This window comes from Camellia sinensis, chromosome 15, assembly GCF_055761805.1.
Source record: "Camellia sinensis isolate YWXY chromosome 15, ASM5576180v1, whole genome shotgun sequence".
Lineage (NCBI taxonomy): Eukaryota > Viridiplantae > Streptophyta > Magnoliopsida > Ericales > Theaceae > Camellia > Camellia sinensis.
This window is the reverse complement of record NC_138975.1, coordinates 46,048,334-46,067,028: the sequence shown is the minus strand read 5'-3', so window position 1 is coordinate 46,067,028 and position 18,695 is coordinate 46,048,334. Positions and strand designations below refer to the sequence as shown.

The window sequence follows — 18,695 nt, the reverse complement described above, 5'->3', positions numbered from 1 at the left end:
CAAAAACCCATTTTGTAAGATATACTTCAACGTCAAGTCACATAACAGCTGGCTTGTGTGTCCGTCACTCACTCTCCCCTAGTTTACAGACTTAAAACCTATTCCAAATTGGAAACAAGATCTTACACTATCTAAAACTCTACTATTTCCTAAAACCCTAAGACCGAGTTCTATAAATACATACATAGCTTTAAGAAACATTCACATCAATATTTTTTCATGAACACAAACAGCAAACAATCTTGTGAAGATGGTGTCGATGAAGAGGACGCACGAGGAGATCAAAATCAAGAAAAGTGTCTATGGCGATGGAAACAAGTGGTTCAGAGGGTCCATCATCGGAAAATCAAGCAGCGGACCGGTTTATTTGGCGACTTTGAAGAAACCCAAATGGAGACTCACCCACTTGCCTGTGCTAATGGCTGTGAAGTCCGCAGAGGTTTCTGATTCGGCTTTGCTTCAGAGGGAAGCAATTGTTCTTAGCAACCTCCATGCTTGTCCCTATATCTATCGGTGCTTTGGGGAAGAGATTATGACCGGTGATCGCAATCGCATCATTTATAACCTTCTCTTGGAGTATGGCTCTGGCGGAACCCTAGCTGATTTGATTAAGAAAAGTGGCGGCGAAGGATTGCCTGAATCTGATGTTAGGCGCTATACAAGGCATATTCTTGAAGGTCTTGATTGTGTTCATAGCTGTGGGTATGTTCACCGTGCTCTAAAGCCTGAGAATATCATAATTGTTCCTATCATTACTGGCACTGGCACTGAATATGTTGCAAAGATTGGTGATTTTGGGTTGGCAAAGAGAGCAAAACAGATGAGGAAGATGATGACGATGTCAAAGTCTTCTAAATTGAGAGGAAGTCTCGGGTATTCGTCGCCAGAGACGGTGGTTGATAAAGGGCTACAACAAGAGTCTCCATCTGATGTCTGGGCCCTTGGGATGATTGTGTTTGAGATGTTAGCTGGGAAGTCTGTGTGGGATGGAAAACAAGATTCAGAAGTTGAGGACATTCTCTCTGAGATTGGTAAAGGGCATGGACTGCTCAAACTACCCAATCAGAGTGAGGTATCAGAGGAAGCAATGGACTTTTTGAAGGGTTGTTTTGCTGGAAAAGCTATGGATAGATTGACTACTCAGATGCTCTTGAATCACCCTTTTGCGGCTGGATTGGGCGAGGATAGCGAAGACGGTGAGGAAGAATTATCACTGGAGGATTCCGAGGAGAACGATTGCTCGCCATCGTCGTCATTGTCATTGTCAGATTACGAGTCTGATGATTGGAACTTGAGGGTCAAGAAACCAAAGGTGGATGAAGAGGCAATTAGTGTTTGCTCGTTGTTGTCATACGAATACAATGCTGTGGATGATGATGAACACGGTTCTTCTTGCGTTTCATATGATTGGAGTAACATGCCATTGGAGACTGAGGAATTGCAGGAAGTCGATAGGCCATTTGTCACTGTCAGTTTGTTATTAGGATGATGAACTAGTTCTTCTTCATGGGTGTGTGTAATCCACTATAAAATATGTCTGATAGGGTAGAAAATTTGTAGGACCACATTATTGCTATTTTGAAAAAATTAAATCAATTGACATTGGAATCCTATCATTTTATACTAAAATATTTAGCATTGTGGCTTATATATTTAAAAATGTGATTGTCACATTATTTTGATTGAGTTTTACAAGAAAAACAATGACAAACAATTTCTATTAACAATAGCAATCAGATGTGTATTTTAAAAATCAACCGTGCTGGGACCCCCGGTGGGAGTGACCCCAACACCCCATTGTCACATGGCCACCTGTGAGAGCAAGACTTGAAAAAAAATTAAAAAAAAATTTCCAAGCAATGAAATTTTTTTTTTTCCAATCAATGAAAAAACAGTGAGGGTGCTAGGGTCTCAGTCATTTTCCTTTAAAAATATAAATAACAAATATTTGTCCTCTATTTGCCTCACATTTTATTTAAACACAAATAGCTATCACCTAATTTAGTGGACAGTAATGAATTGGATCTAGTGAAAATTTGTGTTTATTTCAATGGCTTGGCATATCTATTGTACCAACTTATATTAATAGCCAAATTTCAACTTTACAATAAAAATACAATACAAGAAAACATCCATACAAATCCTCTGCTGACAAACAGAGGATAGTGGAAAACCTATATTGATTTTTGCCTCCTCTGAATTAACAGTAGTGTTAGAAATACAAAAACTAAAGACACAATCCTCTCACAATAAGTAAATTCCACATATAGGTTCCACCCTTTATGAGTCTTATTTTGTGTTTGGTTTCTATAGCAGTGGATGTACTCCTCAATTAAAGCCTGTTATGATTTTGGGCCAACTGTTAGCTTCTGAACAGTAATGTGCTATTTTTTATGTTTAGTGGCCTTTTTTGGCAAAAGCCACTAAGAATTTCCACCAACTTCATAGGATTGACATAGTAATGCAGCAATAACAAAATTTAAACAATTTCTATGTCCAAATTTCTTTCTCTCTGTTTTAATATATTTAGAATATATTTTACATCAGTAATGCCTAAATTTTGTCCCTTATATTATTTTGGTTTTTATATTTTTAATTGACTCAATTTTGATCTTTAATTTTAAATTTTATATCAATTGATAAAGTCATTAAGGTTGTTGGCGGAAAATGATCTTTCTCTTCTGGCCTCCGGCCGTTGGATCTGCCGCTACCATTCCACTGCCTTGGCTTGGGATTGAGGTTTTATGCTTTTCTGTTTCTATATTTGTGTTGTTAGTTGTCTGATTGTGTAACTCAAAGTCCATTGGTGGTGATTTAAAGCTTATCCTCTCTGTGGTTGTAATCTATAATTTATCTCATACATGCTTTATGGCCGATCTCTTATGACCAGCTCTGCTTCGCAGCACGAGCTGTACATCTAGATATTTTCATAGTTTTTATCATTTTGTTTCGTGTAATATTTTTACTTTGTTTGGTATAAGTGTTTTTGTTAAATGGACTCTTCTGCAAATGCTGTTTGGCTTACCTTAATAGATTTTCTACTCATCAAAAAATAAATAAATAAATAAATAATAAAAAGTTGGTTGAGGCTAACTCATTAAGTTGAGCAAATTTGTGATTTTGCTCCTAAAAGTATGACAGATATCACTTATTTGTGTATTTTTCACAAGAAGATGCTAACCGTTAAAATTAATTTGATCAAATTGAGAGAAAATATAAATTCATGATAAAAATCGAACCAATTAGAATTATAAGGACCAAAACAATGACCAAAGTATATGGATTATCAATATAATTTGCCCTGCTTTCAATTATTAGATCATCCATCTCACATAATTTAATGATTGAGAGTTCATTAGAACAAAGTAATTTAGAGATAAAATATTTTTCACCATTTCATTACATTAACTTGTAACATATTTGTTCCCAGGGACGGCGCTACATAGAGTCATGCCCCCTCATTTTTTTGAGAATTACACTTTTACCTCTAATTAGAAAAAGTTTTTTATTTAAGTCCCTTTTAAGTTTCAAATATGTTTCAAAATGTTTCTGTCTCATCTTTTATTTCTCTTTCTTTTTAATAAATTTCTTATAATTTATCATTATAAATGTTTAATTTTATCAAAATATTCTCTTATAATTATTTTCATCTTTCTCATTTCTCTCTTGTTTTTCCCCATATCTTTTTTTTGGCTGAAGATCAGGTGTGTACCCAATCTTTCCCCTCCCAAACACAATCTTTTTTCTTTCTTTCTTTTTCTTTGTTTTTTTTTATTTTTTATGCATGTTATTACATTTTAAATTGTAATTATCATCATATTTAAAATAGCAAATACAAAAAGCATCAGTTAATTAAAACATAAGGCACAAAATTTTGACATCACATTGATCTTTGGTATTCTATCACCAAATGAAAAATGAATTTGGTTAAATTTTGTAATTGTTATCACTAGGATTAATGTTGCCCCCATGAATCAAAATCTTGACTCCGGCACTATTTGTTCCTCTCATGTAAATAGAAATGGTCAGAAAACATATTTTACTTTTTATCACTACATTGCAGCTATAACATCATTTTTTTTTATATTTTTTATACTTCATTTTATTGATAAGGAAAAAAAAAAAAAGATTCTTAAAATAACAAGCAAGAACTGCAATCTTGTGGAGTGGATGAGCACAAAGTAGCATATTTTACCAAGTTTCTAAGAAGGTACCCAGTTTCTAAGAAGGTTTTGTGAAGTCATACATAGCCTTAGCTTGGCTGACTTCACTTGCAATTCAACTCCACAAGGCTTTACTCATCATCAGTTTTATAGGGGTGTCAAAAAATATCAGCCAAAACAAAAACAGATCTGAATTGGTCCAAATCGTAAGGTTTACTCCGGTTTTTTAAGGGAACGGTTTGGTTCCGATTCCAAAAAAATTAAGAATTAGTGATTACGGTTCAATTCACTGATTAAGTCTTAAAAAGAACCAAAAAAAAACCAAACCTAACTGTTTCATGTTTTTGTTAATTTTGTTTGTATAGAATGTTCCACAACGTATTTGATCTTCTTCTTATTAACTACTTCAAACCTCAATGTCATAAAGGCGTCAATAAGACATTTTTATTCAACCTATTTACCAAATACTTTCTCTATGTACAAAAATATGTGTATAGTTTTTCAGTAATTATATAATTTTTAAACTTGTTATATTGATTAAAAATGCATTTTTATGGTAATTACTGGAATTTGTTTTCCCTTTACAAATTTTATAAAGATTAGTTTGGACAAAATTCTAAAAATTCGAAATTTTTGGAATGCTTGTATTGGTAGAATTAATTTTTATTGAACTACATAGTCTAACTATAGTGATAAATTTTCTAGCTTTTAATCGTGGTTCTAAACTGGATCCAAATCACAGTTTGGTTTTGATTCTAAAGGTTTCATAGTTTGACTTGATTCCTAAATTTCTAAAACAGTAAGAACTAGTTTGATTTAAGAACTAGTTTGATTTTTGAACTATCAACAGGCAATTCTAAAGGTAGGATATTCAGGTTTTTGAAGGGAAAAATAGGTACTTAAAAGCTTAGGCTAAACATGTAGTTGAATAAATAAATGTGTTGCTAAGTGCAAAACTTGCAATAACCACATAACCAAATGAATGAAATTTAATAATAACTTAAACTATAGTTTCAAAACATAAGTTTGGGAATCTGTGCTATCCAATCAAAGCCAACATGTATTTGGGTGGTGATGTGTCAATTCATGAAAGATATTATTTAGTTGAGTTTTTAAGATCAGTTTATTGGGGGAAAAAAAATATTTAATGTAGTTTGATGATTTTTTTTTTAAAATAATCATTATCTTCATATAGTTCTTTTTTGGGGTGGAAATAATTTCTAAAATTCATAAATATATTTTTAGCTATTTATTTTTGTCCAAATAATTTTTAATATTTCGAAAAGAAAAAAAAAAGAAAATAGAAGTTCTGAAACAATCAAACATTTAATTGGTCTCTGCTTGTGCTCTGTTTGGCCTTCCAATAAAGCATCTTTCTTTGTGAGGGTTATGAACTTTCATATGTAAATCTTTTCGTAGAGCTCCTTCTAACCGAAAATTATAGAATATTCTTGAAGTATTATATATCTTTACTTTTTAACTAATTATCATTCATCATGTCTTCTCATATTTCTTAATTACTCAAGTCAATATCTTACCTACACACTTTTTGTTTGGCAAGCTTTTTCCCTTCCCATTTCATTAAGTGTTGTCATATGATACACATGTATTTTAATAATTTATTTTGAAAACAAGTAATGCAATTATTTATAAATAAAAAAAAAAAGGCCTTTTTTAAGGGTCGTCATAGAAGTTCTCTTTCCTTCTTTGGTGTTTGCCCTCGTGCCACTTTTGAGTTTTTCGGGGCTTAAGCAAACTGTTAAAAGGAGTTTTTTATGCATAATATATATACAACAATGCTTAGTAAGCCGAATTTTTATGGTCTGAATGGTTCGAATGTCTCAAAACGACGTTATTTTGGAAGTAAAACGACTTTGTTTTGATACATTCGAGACATTCGAGCCACATAAATTCGAGCTACCGAGCATTTTTCTCATATATATATATATATAAGATAATTGTTGATAAGTCCAAATTAAGGTGAATATAAATTATTAAATCTAGTGGATATTTTTTATTGGTGAGAGGTTTACTCTTTATGAAATAGTTTGGTGAGAAGTCCATTTGTTTGTTTTGAATGACTTTTTATTTCTTAATTTATCTGGTGACTTTTTGACTATCTATTCAAATTTATATCTATCTTTTCAAGTTATTTTCTATCTGTTCAAATTTATATCTATCTGTTCAATTTTTTTGATTATCTGTTCAATTTTCCCCCTTATCTGTTTAAATATTTGTCAACATTTTATTATCTGTTCAATTGTTTTTCCTTATATGTTCAAATTCTTGTCCTAATTTTTTAATTTTATCTATTAAAATAGAAATTCATTTTTTTAGAGGAATTTGGTCAAAGCCCATCATAATAAACTTCAATGCATTAAGGACAATCACAAAGCATTAAGGACAATCACAAAAAAAAAATAATAATAATAATAATAAATAAATAATAATAATAATCTTGAAAAGCCAAACATATACCACTATTATCAAAATATTAAATTTTAAAATAAAATATAACTTTTATCTAGATATCAGTTTTTAATAAAATTAATACTTTTAAATCCTCTCATCAAAATCTATCAAATAAGATTCATGTTGACTATGAAATTCTTAAAAAAAATAAAAAAATAAAAAATAGAATAAAATTATTACCGTCGAAATTGATGTAAACATTAACATGTTACTCTATTTGACATTAACATATTACTCTATCTCATAGTAACATGTTATTCTGGTTCACAGTAACCTATTATTTTGATAATATTGTCTAATAAAATACATATATATATATATATATATATATTACTTTGTCCTTACTCAATTATGCGTCTCCTCCTTAGGGGATTTATGAAACAAAAGAAGGCCTCATTTGGGAACAAGCTATTTTAGTATTTTTTTAGCTTTTTGGCTAAAATATGAGGTAAAAAAAATTAGTATGTTTAGGATGACTTTTTGATTTTTTACAAAAAAATGTGCAAAAATTAGAGAGAAAAGGGCTTTGACTTTTTTGTATAGGTTATAGGCTTTTGATTTTTTTAATAACTTTTTGACTTTCAAGCTAAAAGTGTTGCATACCAAACGAGGCCTATATTGGGTTGTCATTTTCACCAAATAGGGGTCCAATGAAGGAGTTTTGGCTAAATTTTTCATTTTTTTATCTGTTGAAATAGATCTAATCTGTAGTATATTCAACAGATTGGATCTATAGACATCTCTCTCTCTCTCTCTCTCTCTCTCTCACACACACACACACACACACACACACACACACACACACACACACACACACCAGTGAGAACGAATTCATCATCCAAATTTGTTCAAATTCAACAACAATAACAAACAAAAACAATTTAACAACAAAACTTGCTATCAGATACTTGTGTCTTCTACTCGGTGTTTTGCCTGTGAAGCTCAGAAATAAATTCCTTTTGGTTAAAGATTTTAAAAACTTGTGATAGCAACTCACTAAAACTAACTAGGGATTAAAGAGGGGTGTAGCCTCAATGACTGTAAATAAATATCAAAATTATCTACCCTCTGGCAACTATATCATACAAAACTTGTTGAGAAGTTTCAAACAGAGAGGACATCTGCATGCACCTTTCAAAAGGGCCCCACTGGTTAAGAGGTTGACTGTTTGTTACAATAATAGCAAGGTCACATCACAGGAGCCCTTGTGCTAGATAATGATCTGTGAAACCAAGATTTGAGGTGGAATTTAAGAGATGAGTCCTGAATATACATCAAAGACATTTTCATACTCAACCATGTGCCACAACCCAACCATTGAGGCTAGTTTGAAGCACAACACTGTTTCAACAATTTGGTATTCTTTATAGATATTATTCATGCAACATTATAGACATTGGATGTGGATGCTGCATCGCAATTTTTATTTTCACAATAATTCTTTTCTATAAAAAAAAAAAAAAAAAAAAAAAAAAAAAAAAAAAAAACTAGAGATTGCCATTTTTTATTTTCAGGATGTATCAGCTACAGTGAAGAAACAGGTTACTTAAATTGACATGAGTTTTGGAAAGCATAGCTAGTCTCTAGATGGGCACAGCTCCACGAAATTAAACATGCTTCCAAGTCGAAGAACTCAAATCTAGAGACAGTTCCACACCTTACATTATAAAGGAAGTACTTTTCATAAAAGTTAACACTTGATCAAAATTTAGAGTGACCACCATGATCATCTAATCTGTATAAGCAACTAACTTTTCTAATAAGGGGTCAAGAAAACCAGTGAAATGACCTTCAAGGCTTCAATTGTTATTCAAGGCATCAAAACAAACAAACAAAAAAAGAGGGGAAAAAAACACTTGATTTTCTTAGAAAATGGTATAACTGTGAGTGCCGGAAATGAAGAGCAATAAGGAAGTTTTCTCCTCATTGTCTTTTCCTTTTGGCACCAACACTATTCTCTTTGCTGTGTTGATGCAGAATCTCTGCCAACTGAATTCCTTTGCTGTTATCAGTTATGCAGTTCAGTTATTTAGTTGAGATATACAATGTCAGTACATCCTTAGACAAAGCACGGTTGCATATATCTCATCTAGAGTTAATACATTCTTAGACAGCACACACATACACAAACACTTGCATGCATGCATATATGTATAGTACTGACCTCTTCATTTTCAAAAACAGGTGATAGAAGCTCCAATGCATCACATACATCAATTGTTTCCCACCTTCCCATCAATTCTACTGCCTGCTTTGCTTCCTGAAAACAAATGAGCATACCATCCTCAGAGTTGATCAAAATATTGTTTAAATATCAAAAGAAGAAGCTGGATTAGGAATGATAAAGATAAACATCAAAATGGAACTGTGGAATGCACTCATCACTTCATTCTAACACCTATTAATCATAGAAAGCATGTCAATTTATGAATTAAGTGATAAAAGTTGACTTTTGTTTAAGTCAAGAGTAAAAAATACAACACGCGCTTTGACAAAGCACTAGACTGTCTCTAGCACAAAAGGAACAAAAGCACAGTAATGGAAAGCAAACACATCAATAGAAGTGGAACCGCCAATGAGAAAAAGAAAGGTGTCATTAGGAAACAAAGCAAGAAATAAATCCACAACTCAGAATGAGCACAAGAAGCTCCTACCAGATCCTATTATTTCCTCCCGGCTCACCATACTCATTAGCTATAACTCCGACACTTGTTATGGAGTGGGTCAGTCTTGATTCAGAGATAAATAAATAAATGACTATATAAATAGAAAATGAAACAAAAACTCAGAATAAATTATGCTTAAGAGGATGAACATTATCAATAGTATTTTCTGTTTCGCAGATTAAAAAAAATATAATCAAAGGTCATTTCTGCTTGTGGGTTTAAGACAAAAAGATTAAATTACTCGTTTATGTATGAAAATTGAGGTCACTTCAATTTACTTTTTCACAATGGTATTGGAAGAGACAATGGACAATTGCCAATTCACCTTTAAATTCTTTCTTCTTTTTTTTTTTTTAAACAACTTTTGCATTGTTAAATTGTGAATCAGTATGCCACCATGATGTTATGTTGGAGAACAGTTATTGAACTTTGAAAATTACAGAGTTAGGGTCATGAAAAACTATAAAATATTTATAGTTTATTTCTTAGGTTATATAGCCAGTTCAATAAACAGTCCAGATTTCAAAACATTGATCTATAGAGAAGGAGATACACCAATCTGCTCTGAAATAAGTGCTGAGAATAGATACTGAAGCAACTTTCCACATTATCTAATGAACAAATAAACAAAGCGAGGGACAAAAAGCGAGGGATGTTAGTGACATGATTTATCACGGATCAACATGTTAACCAACCAAGTTTATCAGAAACAAGTACAAAAAACTGTTAACCACCCAATGAAACTAAAGGAATAAACTGAGAGGGAAGGGAACGGATTAAAAAGATAGAAACAAAGTCCTACATCAAAAGGCGGCCAGGAACACAACAGTCACATCACATGAAATTTAATTAGTAACAAGAGAGTCCACCTGCACAAGCTGGGGAGAAGAATTGTGCAATGCTCTTATAGTTTGGCCCATGGAAAGGAATAATATAATATGAAAATGAAGAAAAAGAAAGAAGAAAAGAAAAATAACATACTAACCTGAACATCACTCCATTCGACACAACAGAGAAACTTTGTGAGAGCCCTCTTCAAGGAAATTTCCACAAGAGCTGCCTTTCATCAACCACTTAAAAATCCTTGTAGGGGGGTATTTTAATATTCTCTGTATTGACCTGATAGCCAAGGAAGAGACATCTTAACATAACCTTTGCTAACATAAATTTATTAGTTCAGTTTTAAATTATGAGGCAGAGGACGGGAGGGAGAGGAAGAGAGAAGATTTAGGTACAACTTGAGAATTTGAGCCATATTTTTGGTGAGGAAATTCTGCAAAATAATGCCTCAAGCTTGTAATTTGTGATACATGACAAGTATGCATGGTAGTATCCTTTTTTCTAATAGATAGTTTCCTATACGGAGGATTCATGACATGGTGTCTAAAAATCTCCACAATGACATATATATCATCATTATTTAATTATAGTTTTTTGGCAGCAAACATCGGCTTTTGTACGAAAACAGTATGATTTTAACCACAGAATTAAAATCACACATTTTACATTCATCCCAAAGCATTTGATTTTTCAAACATGTCATACAAACTTGATAACTGTTGGGCTCAACTCTCAAGTGCTTTCACATCAGCCATTCAGTAACTAAAGAAAATAAAACATTCAGTTTCACACTTTTAATTTTATCCAATAAAGCTAAAGAAAAGATTTGTTTTTTAGTTTCTGATGACTGGATTTTGGGCTTACTTCCTTTGACTGGAGCTTGGTTTAAGATCCCTGTCAATGATGCCACGGGTTAAACTCCTAGCAAGCTTTAGTTGCTTGTGCTCAGAAGGATTTATCTTGCCCACCTCCGGGGACCAGGTCCCACTCAGTAACCAATTCATTGCTTGTAGTTATAGGAGATGGTATAAGGAAATTTGCACTTGACTCCTACATGTCCAACAATAAATAAATAACCAACAAAAACATGAAAAGAAAACAAAAAATAACTCAATCACAGGTAATGTATTTATTACACAATTAACTTTAACTTCCAAATCTAGCCCCAAAAAAAAAAATTTATTTCAAAAGATCCAGGACTGATCAGTACTCAGTAAAATAGAGAAATAAAGTTTAGAACAAGATTTTGTGTCAAAAACATTATGAATACACTTACCAGGCATATTTGAGAAATGTACCAGGGTGCACGTTTTGTTGATGACAGAGTTTCAATTGATGAATTTAGAGTAGGGATTGATTCTAATTAGAACTTCAAGATCATACTTTACAATCTAAAATTTAAGGTTATGTAGGGCTAGTACATAATACATGGAGTATAATTTTAGCAAAATTACAAATAGGAATGATGTGATAGTGAAACTTGATAACTAGGCTATACCAAGATTAACCATTTCAATTTTCAAATATCTCATATCAATTACACATAAAAAGGAGAGGTTTACGAAGATGCCAGCAATATCCTTACAAGTACAATAGATGAAATAGAAAGGTCTTTTCTGATTGTTGCATGATCATGAAAATTCCCTCTGATTTGCAGGGGAAGTTTTATAAGATCTAGTCAGCTATGTTCTATGGCTCAAACTATTGGCTAGTTGGAAAACATGTCCAAAAATCAGTGTAACTAACACAAGAATGTGGAGATGGATGAGTCGTATTATGAAAAAAAGACCCAAACAAGAAGTGAATATTGTCCTAGGAAGTAAGAAGTGGGAGGTATAGCTAGCACGAGAATGTTGAGATGGAAGAGTGGTATTATGAAAAAAGACCCAACAAAAAATGAATATTGTCCTAGGAAGAAAGAAGTGGTGCCAAATTGTTTAAAAAGAGAAAAGTTAATTGACATGGTTTTAACCATGTCCTGCACAAATCAACTAACCCGCAAATATGGAAGTGAGCAGGGGCGAAGAAAAAAGAACTTGATTGCTTTGGACTTGAATGGAAGATATTGCATCGCATGAAGCAATCTAAAGAAGATGGATAAATATAGCCTCCCCTAATCAGTGGCGGAGCCAGAATTTATTGTCAGCGGGTTCAATTAGTAGTCAATACATTATGTGAGTATTAACTTGCTAAAAAAAAAAAAGCTAAAAACGTTGTATTTTATTTTTTATTTTGAATTAAATTTTCAAAGAATAACATTTTAGCAAACTTTTTCAATATTTTTTTTTCTTAAAATTTGGTATTCTCTTCAACTATATAATTTAGTGGGGTCAATTTAATGAAATTTCAAAATATCTTTTAATTTTTTGAGTTATCCTTTGAGATTACAAAATATTAGTTAAAACAGTGAATCAACTCCAATTACCTCTCAAATTTCAGTGGGTTCAAATGAACCCACATGCTATAATGTAGATACGTCCCTGCCCCTAATTATTTGGATTTATGCTTCTTGATTTGAGTTGAGTATTCAGAATTTTGAAATCAAGTAGTAGAATAAACAAGCAAAATGCTAACTTGTCATTGACCAGAGGTTACAACAGAGATAATGTGTCAGCACAATCAAATTGCAGCTTTGACTAATTGGTTTCAGTATTAGCAGGGTTTTCATATAGGACAATACGCTAAACTGCACAACCAGAATTCAGAAAATATTACTGAAAATCCAGGAAAGGAAAAGCACATATAGTGTTGAGACCTACTGTCTGTACTGCCATTATAACAAATGTTTCGAGTATAGTATGTTTGTCCGGCACAAAAAACAAGAATTTAAAAATATTTTTGTGCCAAAATTTTCAATTTTTTTCCACAAACTAAAAGTACTTAATGAGATCTTTTAATTGGTGACATTTTTTTGAAATTTCGGTACAAGAATACATTATTTTAAGTTATTGTATTCCGCGCTAGGCAAACAATTTGGGACAGAGGGAGTAGATAGCAGCATATCACCGAAAATACAGGACACCATCGGTACACTGAAGTTTAGTGATTTGTGCCCTAGTGTTGTGCTACATGTCTAGTGACAGACCAGCTACAATTTCATATCAATAGTGTTGCACAACAACTGATTCCAAGGATTCATCACCTCAATATCGTACACGAATTCGGCAACAATTTTAACACGTCTATTATAAACGAGTGACAACCCTTTGTTTGCAACCCAAGCATGTGCTTAGGGCAAGTACTACATAGTAAGCCACAGCTAGCTTAATTTGAATGCATTATAATTAAACCAAGAAGGAAAACAATTTGTCAAGAGAGTTGAGGACAAACAATTAATAACTCTTATGCCTGCAGACTGAGAAAGCTCTGCCTGAAAAACAACTCGATGCTCAAAACAGCAGAACTCAACCACGATGTATAAACAACTCGATGTTCACGCTCCTTAATTTTGTCCATAGTTTTAAATGCAGCGGTCCAGCTAATCAACTCGTTGAATCTGTCCCCTTTCATACTTATTTACAAGCTTTTCCAAATGACTCCCCTCGTTCTTCCTTAGGAACCTAACAAATTGTGGTGAGTTGTGGTGAGAAGATGAACAGAATCTAAGCATCAAAACATTTTAAAAAAAACTAAGCAAAAACCAAGAAACATAAAAGTACTAACCCCGGCAAAAGCCTAAGCTTATGCCTCCCTGTTTTGAGTTGTTTTTTTGTGTTAAAAAGACTAATGGTAGCCCCACCAATCAAACCCTCATTTTTCCCGCATGAAACATCCCAAACCTGCAATGCCAGGAATATCACAACAAATTACAGCTTAGCACCAACTGAATCCAAACCTAATGTATAACAGTAAATTCTATCTTCAACTGTAGCAAAAGACATACGCCAAACAAGATATGAGATAAAGGAAACTTTCTTAACTCGTGCACCAAATTGACTACTTTCTCAATGATAAATCAATAACAGAATCAGCAGTGAACAGAACTCAATTTCTACATATGATTAGTAACATTTAGTTATTACAAAGCAAAGCATTATTATTAAAAATCAGACCATGCAATACAGATATACCTAGGAACACATTAACAGAGAATGAGAACAAGACTAATAGTATCCAAAGACACAAGGGCGGACCTAGGGCTGGGCGGCTGCAGCCCAGCTCAAAATTTAAAAATTCTGTAGAAATTTTTTTTCTAGCCCAGCCCAACCCAACCCAGCCTCCCAGCCCCAAATAAGGGTCAATAGTTTTTTTTGTTTGTTATTTAGATAGGCAGCCCAACATAACCGAATACTTATCCAAAAAAAATGAATAGGCAGCCCCGCCCAATAGGTTTATATATGTTTAAAGAACAAATCTTCCCTTGGTCATCAGCAGCTTCTCTAACTCTTCTTCACTTCATCTTCTTCTTCTTCTTCTTCTTCCCATCAGTGGTATAGGTAAGATTTATCTGACTGACAATTCATGACTTTGACCTTTTTTTTTTCTTTTCTTTTTTTTTTCTTTTCTTCTTCCTAATCTTAATTTGGTTGAGAATGGATTGCTCTTAGTTTTTTTATGCAACAAATATTATATTGCTCTTAGTTTTTTTTATGATGATGCCTTGTTCAATATTCTATATTGCTCTCAGTTTTTGAACTTTGAAAGAGTTTTTTTGGATATACATAAAAATAATGAAAACCTAAATAAAAATTATTGAGGATATATATAAAAACCCTAATATTTAAAATTATAGTGAATATACTTTGGTTTAATATTAAATAGGGCTAATTTTTTTTTTAATTTTTTTTTTTTTTTAGGTTATAAATAATGAAACCTCCACCACTCAAAAAAAGGCAAAACCCTTTTCTCATTCTGTCAATCAAAACAAAAGTCTAGTACTCCCTCCGTCCCAAAATATTAGTCCCTTATTCCATTTTTCATTGTCCCAAAACATTAGTCCCTCTTTAAAAATCAAGTACAAAAATAATGTAAATTTCCTATTTTGCCCTTCTTTTAAATTAATAAACAATATAAAAAGTACAATTATGACATTGATATTCCCAAAAAATGTACTATCAAAAGGGTAATTTTGGAAAATCAACTTTTTTCAAATGCAATAATTGTACTACCAAAAAAAGTTGGATTCCCCAAAAGGGACCAATATTTTGGGACGGAGGGAGTAGTATAACATCCAATGTTGTTGAAACCTCATTTTCTGATGTGCAACTGCCTTCCATGCCTCAAACAAATAAACCAAGCGAATTTGATTCAACTGTTATTGAATGGGATCCTGGTTTATGCTTGCAAATTTGTGAATTTCCGGTTAATCAACGGGATGAGGTTAGACGAGCTTATGTGAACTTGGGGTCTTATCAACCTAAACTTGAGTATCCTAGGTCCTCATTTGGATAGCAGAATCGCCGATTCTAACATATTTGGTTTAAACAATTTTCTTGGCTAGAGTATTCTCCTTCAAAGGATAAAGCATATTGTTTTTCATGCTTTTTGTTTGATCAGTCAAATAAGTCAATCAATCATTCTGCACTTGTTGATAAGGGTTTAACAATTGGAAGAGAGTAAATGATGGATCCAAATGTGTTTTTTTTGCTTCATGTTGGACTTGCATCTTCATCGCATAGTCATTGTGTTATTAGTCATGACAATTTAAAGAAATCTTCCCAACACATTGAAAAAGTGTTGAATGCGCAATCAAAAGAAGAAATTTGAAGAATCGAATGCGGGTAAAGGCAACAATTGAAACTATTCAAGTACTTGCTCTTCAAGGACTTGGTTTTAGAGGTCATGATGAAAGCTCGACTTCATTGAATCAAGGCAATCTAATTGAATTATTAAAGTTCAAGGCAAGAGGGAATGATGCACTTGAGAGCATTATATTAAAGAATGCTCCATAAAATGCCAAATACACTTCTCCGAAGATCCAAAAGGAGATTTTGCATATACTTGCTAACAGAGTTAGGAGTATGATTTTTGATGAAGTTCAGGAGGTTATTTTTGTATTCTTGTTGATGAATCTCAAGACGAGTCTAAAAAAAAACAAATGGCCCTTATTTTGAGATACGTCAAGAATGATGGTTTGCTAGGGGAACAGTTCTTTGATATCGTGGGTGTCAAAATACATCTGCATTGACTCTTAAAAAAGAGATATCGAATATCCTTTTTCGATTTAATCTCCCTATTCAAAACATGCGTGGTCAAGGGTACGATGGTGCTAGCAATATGCGTGGCGAATGGAATGGACTTTAAGCTTTATTTCTTAAAGATTGCCCATATGCATATTAGGTACATTGCTTTGCACATCGTCTGCAATTGGCCTTAATTGTGGCAGCAAAAGATGAGCCTAATGTTTGGTAATTTTTTTCTCACTTGAGTTGTATTGTCAATCTTGTTGCTTCTTCTCCAAAGCACCTTGGTGAGTTAAAATCTTTTCATAGGAGTGAGGTTGAAAATATGTTGGCTAGCGGTGAGCGTCAATCTAGTAAAGGGGCCAATCAAATAGGTACCTTGCATTGAGCTGGAGCTACTCGTTGGAGCTCGCATTATGACTCTGTTAAAAACTTGATTAATATATATGAAGCATCTTGTGTAATTGTTGAAAGTCTCAAGAAGAGTACAAATCAGCAAATTCGCAGGCAAGCTAATGGTATTTACAAAGTAATGAAGAGCTTTGAATTCATATTTGTCTTGCACCTGATGGACAATATTTTGGGAATTATGAATACACTTTGTCAAGCCTTGCAATAGAAAACTCAAGACATCTTAAATGCGACGAAATTAGTCTCCACAACAAAAGCTCTACTTCAAAAACTTATACAAGATGATTGTGATATTTTTCTTGCAAATGTGGTGTCATTTTGCAATTGACATAACATTGCGGTGCATGATATGAGTTCTCGTTATGAAGAGGGTACAAGTCATTGTCATCAACAAGATCACATTACAATTGAGCATCATTATCACTTTGACATATTCAACTCTACAATTGATTTTCAATTGGAGTTAGAACACAAATTTACTGATGGGGTAGTGGAACTTCTTTCTCTTAGCTCGGCTTTGCATCCTAGTGGCAATTTTAGATCTTTTAATGTGGATAATATTTGCAATCTTGCCGAGAAATTTTATCCCCAAGATTTCACTTCTCAGGACATCCATGCTTTGAGATGTCAATTAATGCATTATAAGCTTGATGTTGTTTGTGATCCCGAGTTTCATAAGATATCTACCCTTGCCGATTTGTGCCGAGAACTATTTGTGACAAGAAAGTTCGAGCATTACACCATAATCTACAAATTGATTCGTCTTGTGTTAATCCTTGTTGTTTCTACGGCGACTACGACAAGAGCATTTTCGGGTATGAAGCATGTTAAAATTGCCATTCGTGAATCAATGGGGGATGAGTTTCTTGCAGATTGCTTATCTCTCTACCTTGAACAAGACCTTACTTTGAAAATTGATTTAGATTCTGTAATTGATGAATTCAAATCTTTAAAGACTCATCGAGCACAACTTTGTTAGATTGTTTTTAATCAACAAATTTAAATATTAATGTAGATTACATTATTAAATTCTCTTTTTTCTTATGTGGTTATACTTAAAATATATTGTATAATTTTACCTTAATATTAGCCCACCCCATCGACGAATCTTGGGTCCGCCTTTGCAAAGACAGGTACCTGTATATGTTTATGTCATAGAAGCTCCCTGATACTACAGTCAATCATCAAGCATTTTCGCTCCAAGTAGTTTCCACATTCCCAATAATCTTAACATAGAGATGGCCTAAGAAACACTGACACTTCTAAGAAGGTAATGTGTCATGTCGAACATTGACATGACACAACACTCGTCGGACACATCCCAACACACACACACACACACATGTATATATGCTCACATAAAAACACGATGACAAGAAAGAAATATTGATAACTTACTGTTAATGCAAGTTGTGAGTTGGCAGTTAAGTCTCGATATTTTGTACTCAACGTAATGAGTTCGTTCCAACAATATGTCGGACCCACTGATTCTAACCTGCAAATGTAAATGAGGAAGACAAGCAGAAAAAATTAAAAAACCAGCCACTTCAAATTATGCATGGTATTTTGTGTAATTTCTAGTAGTTCAAAAAATTGATGTATAATATATATATATAAGATCAGAGAGATGCATATTTTTATTTTGCCCAACCAAATTGACATGGGAATTTAAAAATGAGATCAGCTAAACCTTGTTCTAGTGGGAAGCACAAACGGCGCACCATCAATATGCAATGCACGCTCAACATATAGCTCCGGTCTTCTCTCCTTTATAGAAAAATCAACTTCAGCTGAAGTATTGAATTAAACACAATCGTAAATACAAATTCCCATAAATGTGATGAATTGCAACATCATCAAGATATATTGTACCAACCCAATAAAACTTTAAACAACAAGATTTAGAAAAACTCATAAATTTCTCAGACCCTAGGTTGAAGTGTAAGAATTTTTCCTGAATATGGCTTAATGTGGCTTAAACATGATTATACTAGATTCATCTCATTAAGCAAGATACATGT

At 33.0% G+C, this 18,695-nt stretch overlaps 1 protein-coding gene and 1 long non-coding RNA gene across 3 annotated transcripts; one reads left to right on the top strand and one right to left on the bottom strand.

Annotated features, from left to right (window-relative positions):
* The first annotated feature begins 250 nt into the window (after positions 1 to 250).
* Positions 251 to 1,489, top strand: LOC114267178 (mitogen-activated protein kinase kinase kinase 20-like). The gene has a single exon (XM_082908216.1). The coding sequence runs from the start codon at positions 251 to 253 to the stop codon at positions 1,487 to 1,489; it is 1,239 nt and encodes a 412-aa protein (XP_082764342.1).
* Positions 1,490 to 8,479: 6,990 nt separating this feature from the next.
* LOC145812753 (uncharacterized) lies at positions 8,480 to 18,194 on the bottom strand. Of its 2 annotated transcripts, XR_014356262.1 has the most exons (5): positions 18,073 to 18,194; positions 13,805 to 13,920; positions 11,006 to 11,191; positions 10,287 to 10,420; positions 8,480 to 8,895 (listed from the first exon to the last, which is right to left on the bottom strand). It is a non-coding gene; the product is annotated as an uncharacterized LOC145812753 (long non-coding RNA). The 2 variants fall into 2 exon arrangements; XR_014356263.1 differs by lacking the exons at positions 8,480 to 8,895; positions 10,287 to 10,420; positions 11,006 to 11,191 and adding an exon at positions 11,201 to 13,701.
* Positions 18,195 to 18,695: the final 501 nt, after the last annotated feature.

Bases quoted from the DNA above. Each gene is read 5' to 3' on its own strand.
- LOC114267178 (XM_082908216.1), top strand. From the start codon at position 251: ATGGTGTCGATGAAGAGGACGCACGAGGAGATCAAAATCAAGAAAAGT.